This window comes from Eublepharis macularius, chromosome 18 (genome assembly GCF_028583425.1).
Source record: "Eublepharis macularius isolate TG4126 chromosome 18, MPM_Emac_v1.0, whole genome shotgun sequence".
Taxonomy (NCBI): Eukaryota; Metazoa; Chordata; class Lepidosauria; order Squamata; family Eublepharidae; genus Eublepharis; species Eublepharis macularius.
The window spans coordinates 24,487,735-24,499,573 of NC_072807.1; the positions used below are offsets into that span (position 1 = coordinate 24,487,735).

The 11,839-nt window shown below is 46.1% G+C and overlaps 1 protein-coding gene across 1 annotated transcript; it reads left to right on the forward strand.

Moving 5' to 3' along the window:
- Window positions 1-1,068: 1,068 nt before the first annotated feature.
- LOC129345493 (ras-related and estrogen-regulated growth inhibitor-like protein) lies at window positions 1,069-8,816 on the forward strand. Its single transcript, XM_055002679.1, has 4 exons — window positions 1,069-1,269; window positions 2,565-2,618; window positions 5,157-5,233; window positions 5,654-8,816. The coding sequence occupies exons 1-4, from the start codon at window positions 1,131-1,133 to the stop codon at window positions 6,077-6,079; spliced, it is 696 nt and encodes a 231-aa protein (XP_054858654.1). The 5' UTR covers window positions 1,069-1,130; the 3' UTR covers window positions 6,080-8,816.
- Window positions 8,817-11,839: the final 3,023 nt, after the last annotated feature.

An 11,839-nucleotide genomic window follows, 5' to 3' on the forward strand; every position in this document is an offset into this window, starting at 1 on the left:
CTTGAATGTGAGACCACTAAGGAAGTCAGGGGTCACTTCACAGAGGCAGGCAATGGCAAACCACCTCTGAAGATCACTTGCCCTGAAAAACCGTACAGGGTCAACATAGGTCGATTGTGGTTTGACAGCACTTCCCATAGCACCGTTTTCGGAATCGCTACAGCACAGGCATACTGAGCCCTTTCTCCTCCTGCTCCACAGCCCTGACCAGAATCGGGCTCCTATGGCGTTTCTAAAACTCCATTCATGCGCTGTTGGATATTGTGCTCCTGTCATGCGATAGCAATTATTCATAACTGATCTTCCTATTTGGACAAGGCAATCCATTTCGAAAAGATTCCAGTAGAAGAACAACAGTACAATATCCATTGGTGTGTGCATGCTGCCTAAATTGAGTTATCCCAGGCAACTCATACCTTTTGTCCAGCTGCAAGTCCCTGTGGCAGATTCTGAGAAGAGGGTTTTAACTGGTGGTCTGGGCAATATGGGAGAGGGTAGTCTTTCAAGCAACCTGGACCCATATCTTCAGGGACTGAGCCTCAACAGATCTGGCAACCTGAGGTGTCGTTATAATCCAGAAGAAAGTGCTGCTTAGCTATCAGAAATTCGGGATACCAGTGATGCATGCTTATTTTTATGACTTTTAAAAAAAGTTTGTCAATATTGTTTTGAGCAACTTTGCGAAGGAAACCGAAACATTTTAAAATCATGTGGCAAAAGGTAATAATACCCTGCTATCTTCTGGGGCAGTTGTTCTTGCAAAGATCAGACAATGCTTTATGGAATGCACGGGTAAAAGGTTCTGGAAGAGCCAATGCTGTTGAAAAGTACAAGTCACAACTGGATTCTCCCACTAATATGGAGGGGTGCAGTTCTAACATGCTCCCCACCCCCATGATGATACCACAGTGAATGAATTAATCCTCTGGACTTTTTCAACAGTGGGAAGGTGTTACGTTCCTAGGTCCTGTGAGCAAGGCCCCTCCTTAGGAATGGTACAGCCCATGCAAATCACTCCTACGGTTGCAGTGGGAAAAAGGAGTCATTCTCATTCTTCCTCAACAGGGAGAAGCAGCCAAGACACAGGCAGTCCCTGCTGCTGAAAGCCTGGGTGAAGAAAAGGTCTCTCAATGGTCCTCCGAATCCCTCTGCGCAGAAGTGCCAGCTTCACGCCAGATCACCAACCTGGGGTGGAAGTGCCTACTTCCACCCCACTGAAAATGGAAGCAAACGTGGTGGTCCTTGGTGGAGACAGTGTGGGGAAATCAGGTGAGTCTTGTGCCTGGAGGAAAAGTAATGTGAGGTGAGCTGAAAGTGGGAAAGTTAGTAACTTTGAGCAGTTAAACACTTTCAAAGACATGCAGTTGTGGGGGATTGTGCATAAACTCACATGTGTAGGATATTTGCACACATGCAAGATTGAAGGGTCAGAACATAACTTAGTACAGTGTTATCAGTTAGGCATTACTTGTGTGCAAAAATAGTAGTTAAGAAACTTGTATACTCTCTGTCAGTGAGCAAATTCAACCTCATTTTCTAAGAGCCAGTATAATATAGTAGCTAAGAGCATGAGCTATGATCCAGGAGGTTGCTGATTTGGTTCTCATTACCACCAGAAACTGCATTAGGCAAGCCACTTTCTCTATTGGCCTGCCTTACAGGGCTATTATAAGAAGCCTCAGTTTGTTCTCTTTAAAAGGCTGTTGTAAGGAAAGGCGCTAAAGCCTTTGGGTCAGTTGCTCTAAAGACTTGATGGTGCCAGTTCTTTACAAAATTATTCCAGTATAAAGCCCATCGATTTTCAGTGGGGTTAGACTGGAGCAAATTGCATTGGGAAAATGCTATTTATAGGGGAGAACGGTCAGCAGATACACTGATGGAACAATAATGGAAAAATAAAAGGAAGACACTATTTTCATAGCATGGAGTTTGGTCTGCAATCTTTTTATATTTTCATTTTATAACTCTTTGAGTAGTATACACAGTTCCACAAAACAGGAGTCATTTCCTGTATCAATATGATGGTCATACTCTGGGTCACCGCATAATCATCAAACTGATCATGAAATGACTTCAGTATTTTGAAGACAGCTTCCTGACACAGCAGCTGTCTGGGTTGAGTACCAATAGAGGATTCTGACATTTAAGCGATGCATTGCGAGAAATCCAGTGCCTTTTGGTCATAGTGGGAATGAAATCCCAGCAAGTTTAATGGGACATTCCTTACCAAAATATGCATTTGATTGTAGCCTTAATCTCTTGCCAACCATCCTTCTTTTGAATTTGCACACAAGTAAATGGTTGCAGATACTGTGATTTTGGGGTCTGAGGGGCAAGAATCAGTTCTGGGCTCTGCAAACAATTGAGAGTTTCTCCCACAAAAGAGCATGGCAGATTTTTGCAGCCCAAATCTGGCTAGTTGACTTTTTCAGGACCTCCTTAGGTGCAGGTTTGTGTTCACTCCCCCCACCCCCAATTACTTCTCAGCTCAGAAATAGAAACAAATGTGCTTTTCCCCCAAATGCTTCCGATGTAGCAGTGACAACTCCCACTCTTCTTTGCAGCTTTGACAGTACGCTTTCTCACCAGGCGATTCATCGGTGAATATGGAGACATGGGTGAGTGCTGTCATTCCCTGGACAGATTTGTGCTTGTTAACTCCACATCATCCTTTTGGATACTTAGAAGGCTCGTTTAATCAGAAAAGGGCCACTATCCAGATCTGGTGTCAGAGGTTGGCAGGCACCACTGGACACTCACCAAGGACCCATGACCAACTGGAGACCTCAGGTCAATAGTGCTAGCGGTCAGCAGAGGAAGCAGAGCACAGAACAATTGCATCTCCTCCATAAGGAAAAGAGAAGAGTCCAGTAGCACCTTTAAAACTAACCAACTTTATTGTAGCATAAGCTTTCAAGAGCCACAGCTCTCTTTGTCAGATGCATCTAACAAACAGAGCTGTGGCTCTCAAAAGCTTATGCTACAATAAAGTTGGTTAGGCTTAAAGAGTTCTACTGAACGCTACTATTTTGCTATTACAGACTAACACGGCTAACTCCTCTAGATCTATAAGAAAAAGGGAGTTCCTAAGATAGAATGGAATGGATTCCAGTTTTGAAGGTACCTTCACACTTTTTTTTAAAAAAAAAAACCCTGCATGCAACTAGAATATAGCAGGAAGAAAGCCCCCTGCCTTTTCTTTTGTTGTTGGTGGAAAGTGCCCTCAAGTCATAGCTGATTTTTGGCAACCCGTGCTGGGGTTTTCAAGACAAGAGGTTGGTCTTCTAGTTGCAGGGAGTTTTCAGCATAAGGGAGCATTCCGAATCATGAGCTGCAACTTCAGGTGGTGCTTGCACCGCAGCATTCTGCCATGTTATTCCCACCCTGTTCTGCATGTGTAAATCAGCCCTGAGATATTTAATTATTACAATTGTATCCTGCCTTTCTCTCGAATGAAGGCCCCAAGTGGCTTACATCAGTCTCTTCCATTTTATCCCTACAACCACCACACTGTGAGGTAGGTTAAACAAAGATGCAAGTGTCTGGTCCCGGGTTACCCAGCGAACACCCACGGGCAAAGTGGGGGTTCGAACCTGGATCTCCCAGATCCTAACTCAACAGTGTAACCACTGCACCACAATGGCTGTCCTGTTGTGGAGAGCGGCTTTAAGGTGTTAGGCTCAAGGCTTTCCCTGATCGGATGGATTTGGAAGGATAATTAGAAGGAAGGGAGAGAGAGGCAGAACCATAGAAATGTTCTGGGTGGGAAGTCAAGGCCAAGAAAACAGAAAGGAGGGAACATAAAGTGTTCTTAAAGAGAGCAGATGATCAGGAGACCAACCTGATGCTTGTCATTGTTGAAGATACTGGATGTAGCGACAGCAGCTCCGTGGCCATTCTGATGTTCTCTGTGTAGGGGTTGTGTGAATGGAGATGGCCAATACCCCCCCCGCAAATGTTTCTGAGATGGAGTGAGGCTGATGCATCTTTGATGTGGCTCAGTGTGCAGCCTTTGCTTTCCCCAGTTTATGCAATGACCATTTTCCCTAGCAGGGTAAAAAACTGCTGGGAAGGGTGCAAAAACAGCATCGTAGGAAAGGTGAAAAAGACCCTGTGCCAGTCCCTCTCCCCCAAATGACAACCTCCAGGGCTGCTTTTTGTAATGGGCTCTCTGTTGTTGGGGTGGGGGGCAGGGCGTGTGAGTTGTGTCCTGGCTCTTTGGTGTGAGTTCCAGAGTGCTGAGAGGCATGTGTTCAATTCAGGCATTTGCTCTGGGGGAACACCACTGTGGTTGTGTCAAAACTCAGCTGCCACAGAAAGTGACTGTAGGGGACAAGCCTCAGGTGATGCTTGGGAATTGCAACGGGCTTCCCAGATGTGTTTTTTAGCTGCAAAAAAAAGCTGTTGCTGGCAAAGGCTATTATAAGGATTGGGGCTATGGTGCTGGGAAGGGTGGTTTAATTGTTGGCCTTGCATCTTCTCCCCAGTTAGAAATGTACCCCGCCCAATCTGATTTAAGCCCAGAGCAAGAAAAAGACAGGCTTCTATACTGTATCTTTATTTGCCCTTCCTATGGCTTAAAAGCCGCAGAGAAGATTTTTAGTTGGGGAAAATGGTACAGGGAGGAGAATTAATCCCCCTTCTTCACCTCAATGCCACAGCTATGATCTATACTGCTCCCCCTTGCATTTTGCAACTAAAATGCATAACTGGGGGATAGGATCACAAATCTGCTGCATCACATGTGGTTTGGCTCATCTGACAGCTGTATTACTTGTGCGTATTTACTAGGAGATTAGGCCTCTCAAATTTGGTGGGGCTTACTACCAAGACATGCTGAGGCTTATGGAGCAAAACAAATCTTAGATACTTAGGAAAACGTCACTGAGAGCTTGCTGTGCGTCATGGGTGCCGCAGGGAAAAGGAAGGGTGCGTCGCTGACGCATCTGTGGAACTAAGGACGTAAGACAAAGCAGCTGGGGTCTTGCGTCAAACTTCAGATGCATATTGCTTGCTTTGTGGAGCTGACAGTTTCTAACACCTGGAGAAGAGTGGCAGGTAGGAAAGGGTGTGGCAAAGCAATTGTGGAGAGGGAAAGAAAGGACAGGGCTCTTGGGAGAGGCTTTCTGGCAACTTTGCTCCTTTCTCCTCTCCAGAGTTTGTCTACACGCATACGTTGGCCTTGGAAGGCAAGGAAATCCTTTTCCACATCTGGGACTTTCCTTGCTCACAGGTGAGGGGGTTTTCTGTTCATTTTTGCGTTCCTAGAAATCCTAAATCGGTTGGAGGTTGTGCAAAGGGAGAGCTAAACTTGGGCAAAGATGGGCCTCCGATGGGGCATGTTTCAGAACTTTAACTGGCAATGGATGGGACAGCTAAGCAAGCAGAATCGGCCCATAGTTTCTACCCAGTGAGGTAGGTCAGTGTGAGAGAGTGTGACTGGTCCAAAGTCACCTGGAAATTTCATGGGGGGTGGGGTGGGGTTTTGAACCTGGATTTCCATCACTCAAACCACAATGCTGTCCTGGCTGTTTTGTCCTGGTGGACACCAAGTGTGCAAAACCCGGTTGACACTGAAAAGTGCCAGGCAGATCTAAAGTGGCACATGGCTTCCTATTTCATGGCTTCTTGTGCTTTTCTCCTCTCCTTTCAGGTGCGAGCGGATGAGAGCTCTTCCGAGGACAAGAGAATTCAGTGGGCTGATGCCTTCGTCTTGGTCTACAGCATCTGCGACCGAGCTAGCTTTAACAGCCTGCAGCCCAAAGTCCAGGGCATCAAGGCAGCCAAAGAGGGCACAAACCAGGACAAGGTGCCCATTGTCATCGTGGGCAACAAGAGAGACCTTCACCACCGGCGGGCTGTCTCGAGCGAGGAGGGGCGCCTCTTGGCACTCTCGATGGACTGTGAGTTCTACGAGGTGTCTGCTGCGGAAGCCTATCACGGAGCCCTCATGGTCTTCCATGGCCTGGCAGAACGCATCTGTGAGTCGAAGCTGGCACTGAAGAAGGGAATGGGCATCCGCAGCATTGTCAAGAGCGTGTCTGCTGTGTTTGCCCGGAAGAGAACAGACTCGATGTGACCTGTTGATGCAAGTTGCTTCTGGAAACTTCGTGGCAACTGGCCACCATCCCTCGTCCTCATCGAGAAAAGCCGAGCATGATAAGTCTCCTGTATAAAGTGATAACCCTACCTGCCAAGCTGCATCCGAGACAGAGTTCAAACCATTAGACAATGCAGGTGGTAGCAGGGGGTGGGGAGAGGGCAGAATTCAAGAGGTCTCAGCCTACCCTCAAGAGGGAAAATGCATATTCCACATACATGCCCCACTCCAGAATCTTGGAAGAACAGAATTTGGAGCAGGGAGGGGAGTAGCGTCTTGTGCAAGGTAACTTTTCATGGCTGAACAGGCAGTCTGGGCTTGGGATGCCCTTTGGCATCCCAAGCCCAACACCCTAGCTGTTGTAGCACTTTCATGCTTGTGTGGGACTCTCTGTCTGTCTAGATAGAGAGGCAGTGTAGTGTAGTTGTTGCATCTGGGAGACCCAGATTTGAAACCCCACTCTGCCATGGAGTCTCACTGGGTGACCTTGGCCACTCACACACTCAGCCTAACCTACCTCACAGGGTTATTGCAAGGATAAAATTGAGGAGAGAATGATGGAAGTGGCTTTAGGTCCCTGTTGGGGAGAATGGCAAGGTATAAAGGAAATAAGCAAATAAATAGATTTGGGCAGACACCCTGAATTTCAGCCCATGCGAACACGTCGCCCTTTCAAATCAGGGATTGCAAACTAAAATGAATGTGATCAAACAGCCTTGTCCTGGATCAGTGTCCCTCCAGGAGTTTACTCCAGCTCTTTACCAGATACCATTTCACTAGAGTTTCCAGGGTTTGAACCTGCAATGTTATTCATGCAAAGCATGTTCTTTCACCATCCTTGCACAATTGCCTAAGCCCGCTGGAGAGGCCTATGAAGAAGCATACTCCGAAGCAGGACTACTTAGAATTAAACCCTCCCAGAAAAGTGTCCTTAGGATTGCCGCCCGCTTCTAGTTCAGGTAGAACTAAAAAAATTGTGCAGTACAATCTTGGCCTCAGCCTGTAAAGTCTGGTGTCCGTCCCTCCCTGGTATTAGCAGCTTGGAGGAAACATATCTTCAGCTCCGTCTCTCTCCGCCGAGATACAAGGATCTTTGCCAGATTTTCCTTCAGCCTCCAGTTCTGTCTCACACTTATGTTACCAAGCGGTAGCAATGCAAGTAGGTGCCTAGAACTCTGTGTCCCAAGCAGCCTCTCCTTCCTCTTGATCTGTTCCCTGACAGCACGTGGCTGCTGTTGTTGAGTGCTGTACTTGCACACGTCTGTGCAGATAGACATGGCTTTCTTCCAGGGCTCGTGTGGGTGTGGCAGATCTTAAATAATCTGGCCCCGGGTGGATGCTTCATCTGCTGGAAAATTAGCCCCTGGGACTTGACAGTTGGTGAAGTTGGCAGGCAGTAGGGACTGACTCGTCAGAGCATGAGGAGGAAGCAAGATTTCCTGCTCTCTTATCCTAGATGCAAAGGGCTGCTGATGGTTATTTGGTGGAGACCGAAAGGCACTTTGCACATGCTCAAAGCATGCCTCTCCAGCCAATCTGTAGCTGCAATGGAAACAATTTCCCAATCAACTCAGAACCCAATATCAGCTCTGGAAAAAAGACTAAGAGTCTTTTTTCCAACATGCTAGAGTCAGAGTGTGGTGTAGTGGTTAGAGTGTCTTACTAGCAGCTTGGAGATCCATGTTTGAACCTCCCACTCTACTGTGGAAGCTGGCTCGGAGGCCTTGGGCCCAGTCACACACTCTCAGGCTAGCTTACCTCACAGTTTTGTTGTGAGGAGAAAAGACGCAAGCGGCTTTGGATCCCCACTGGGGATAAAAGTGGGGTATAAATGAAGTGCGTAAAATAGAGAACAATCACTCGAATGCATATTTTCTGCTTATTCCAGCTGAGAAAGTGATGGTGTCGTATTAAATAAAACCCACAAGGATTTCCTAGTTGGATTAAACTACAAGTACATGGTCACTTTTGCCAAAGAAAATCCATATTTAAGATAGGCTGGAGACAACCATCCCTTGTGAGTTTACTCCTAGCATAACCAGAGGCATGTTGTTTCTGCTCACGGATGTACTATGCTGATTTACCTGTGGGGAATAGGTTGGTTGGATTCAAGGTTGTGCTTTCCTACCTGGGAAGGAACTGACAGAACAGAGAAATTCTCTTGCATTTCCCAGTAGAACGAAGGCTGAGCTGAATTTTTGCGAGCATAAAAGGGGAACGGGATAAAAGGAGGGAGAAAATCTCTCTATCCACTCTCTACAAGTAGATAGAGATTTTTCTTCTCCCGTAATGCTAGAACTCAGGCTCGCCCTATAGAACTGATCAGCAGTAGATTCAGGACAGGCAAAAGGAAGCGCTAAACACAACTGGTAGTTGATTTGCGGAGCTCACTTCCACCAGAGGTGGTGATGGGGCACTGCTTAGGTAGATTTAAAAGGGGGTTGGACAGGTACGTGGAAGAGGATAGGTTGATTGTTGGCTATTAGCCATTACAGTCAAATGAGACCATTGGGTTCAGAAGCCTCTGCTTATCAGGTGTTGTGTGTGTGGTGGGGGGGTCATGAATGGGAAGAGGAAGGGTATCCTGGGGTCTCCTTGGCACATGATCTGGTTTATATACTGATGCCTTGTGAGGTTTTCTTCATGCTTACAGTAAATATCATGTCTGTATTTAGATCTATTCCTGTGCTGGCACTTTATTTTGTGTAAAAAGGGAATAAACACATGCACACTTGTACAAGGTGTTCCGGGGTTTTCCTTTGTTCTGGGCTGGAGCTGGGAGAGAGGTACTTGTGAAGGTAGGGAGGAAATCAGCTGTCAGCCTGGGCAATGGGTAGAAGACATTTATCTTCACTTGGATGTTTAGGCTGTCCAATCGTTGAGGGATTAAGCATTCTGTGGGATGAGTCTGGTTTTTTAAAATGGCTAAATGGGGGGGGGGTGCTTTGGCTGGAGGCTGCAGTGCAGAGGTTCAGCTGTTTCCATTTGCACCATTTTCCCAACCTCAGATGGCCCAGTAGAGCTGCTATGGGGAATGGGAGCGGGGGGAGATTTGAGGCTGTGTAAATGGAATGTGGGTTGGGGGGTCAGAGTTAATCTCCCCCACCCCATGCAGTGGCCCTGATCTGAAACGAGGGCTCCCTTAGCTGCAATAAAAAGCAGGCCATACATGAATCATCCAGCATTTCCTCTCATTTGACCCCAACAAAAAATTGCCTTCCCACCGGATACTTTTGCACTCTCTTGTGTCACTGTTGCTTCTGGTCAAACAACTTTTCAGGCTTCTTGCAGTGGTATAAAAAACTGCAAACCTAATGACTAGTGGGAAAGAGGGGACAAGGGTATGCACTCATCTCTCTTCCAAACCGTCTTCCGCATTCTGAATAATGACTGCCTGCCTTTAGCCAACGTCCTCGTACAATGCAAGGCACAGAGAACATTGTTCCCTGGCTGTATAGCTAGTCTGGAATGGCAAGTGTGGCCCCCAGCTTGGATTTCCAACATAGTTCCAGAAGCCTGGCAGAAATCTTGGTAGAAAATCAAGTTCTGGTGACTAGTTATTCTGCAGAGAATCCAGAACTTGTGTCTGGCCCTAAAATGGACCGGCTCCCCAAATGCTTATCAAGATTGGGAACATGAGTCTTCAGGACATTTGCATTTCTCTTCCTGCAAAGCTCCCAGGGGTAGACAAGCTGCTTCTGCCCCTGTGACATTAGTTGGCAATGTTCCCTGTTTTCATCAGCAGATACCACTTGACTAATGTTTTCAGGACTCCTCCCTGGATAAACTGTTCTTTCCAGCCACTGACTCTATTATAGGAGAGCCCCTGGCTTAGGTCGTTGAACAGAAGATCTGCCATACACTGTATACAGAGACTAATGAACTGCACTTTGGTGCAGAATGACAACTTACCCTCTTGCAGGCATTCTAGACGCCTGTGGGTTTGATTTCACTCGGCAAGAAGTCTCGCATTCTTGCCAGTGAATCAGTTGATGACAATTATGACTGAAAAGAATAGCAATATAAAGCAAACACTGCTGAGCCTAAGGGTGTGTGCAACATGTGGCCCACAGGCAGTCCAGATGGATGCATAGGAAAAGCTTCACTGGATGAATTTCTGCCTGTCGTGCAGGCCTGAAAAGAACCAGAGCACTTCTGGAAGAAAGAGAGTGGTGGGGGCCCTATCAGATACAGCAACTGTGACTCAGTATCGCAAGAACTTCAGCGAAAGCCAGTAAGGAGAGCAAATAGAAACCTGGCATATATGTGGGTGGTATTGTTTATTTCTTAGCGAGTGGTCCTCTGCCGAAGATGGCAGGAGACCCGTTGGCTCCAACGGCTTAAATACAGATTTCCCAATTAATCCCGTACAAAACACAAATCAGAACTGTTTATAGACACGGAGACAGGAAAATTCAACAGAGCACTTCAGGCATGGGAAGGTGGTATGAAGGTTTGCATGGAGTTTGCTGCTGGGTCACTGGGCCTGTACTGCAGACCACTTCCAGGACAATACAGAAAGTCTGGACTATTTGTTGAGAGGTATCGTATTCAGGTTCCTCATTGAAGCTGGACTCTCCGTGCTGCTATTGCCGTTAAAAATGTACAAGATAGATTTTGAAAAAGGTAAAAAAATAAGATATGCCCTTTTAAAAACCCTTTGCCTTTTCCTTTAAGATGCTTAGAACAATGCCAGCTTCAGGGAACAAAAAGCCCCAGCCCTAGTTGCAGCTACCCATGCGTGCAACTTACTTTTTACAGAGTGGCACAGCGTTGGAATAAAGGACTCAATATGTCTGGGCACTGGTTGGGGCACTATTTTCCCCTTTTCATTAGAAGTAGACTGTGTATTTGTGTGATGCCTCTCTGTCTGATCTGACTTCTCCTTTTTCTGTGCCCTTTATTCTCTCTCTCCTGCTGGTCTTGCAAGAAGCAACACAGTTCTGCAGAGCTTTTCTGTGCAAGCTTGCAAGAAGCATTTGGATGCAATCAGAGTAGCTGGACACAGGGAATGGAGTTATTTAGATTAAGTTTCTCTTTTTCTTTTGCTACTACATAAATGCAAATGAATGTGAATCAGCTTTAATAAAAGTAAGTTTTATCTGTTGCAATATTCTAGCTTGAAGAGTGTTTTACAACACTTGATTCCACACTTTCCTGACTGTTTTTTCTACAATAACTAACAAATATCCCCAACACAGCGATCCTCAAGCCAACTTTGGGTCAGTCCCCTTCCCAATCTAAAACATTAACTTTCTAAAGGTATTTTAATTGTGACATGACAGATTTGGTTTAAAGAATGGGAACTCTTTTTAAGAATAGGGGAGATCTCTTTTTTTACCAGAAAGATAACTGGTGCACCAAGTCTTACCCACCAGTCCCTCTCTAACCAGCTCATCCAAGTTCCCAACTATCTCAGAAGGAATTTTTGCAACCATTATCATACTTAAGTCAGTTGGTGGGTGGTACACCCCTTGCCAAGCGTATGCACTCATAATAGCTCGCGTGTTTTCAGAAGGCCAGAGATAACTTACAGGAGAGATCATTTATTTAAGGAAGGTTTTCATTATAAGTAGATTAAAGTTTCCAAACATACAAATAACTATTCTAATACATCTCTGTTACTAACAGTTCCTAGATGTTAAATACACACAGATATTTTGGCTCGGTGCGAGGGTTATAGAAGATCCTTTTGAGGGAGGGGCTGAGGCTCAGCATCGTACGTACGCTGCCAGGTTC

What these genes read in the sequence shown, in the direction of transcription:
- LOC129345493 (XM_055002679.1), top strand. Translation starts at nt 1,131, where the DNA reads ATGGTCCTCCGAATCCCTCTGCGCAGAAGTGCCAGCTTCACGCCAGAT. An exon ending in CGGTGAATATGGAGACATGG is followed by an intron (nt 2,619 to 5,156) that starts GTGAGTGCTGTC and finishes TCTCCTCTCCAG; the next exon opens with AGTTTGTCTACACGCATACG. An exon ending in GGGACTTTCCTTGCTCACAG is followed by an intron (nt 5,234 to 5,653) that starts GTGAGGGGGTTT and finishes CTCTCCTTTCAG; the next exon opens with GTGCGAGCGGATGAGAGCTC.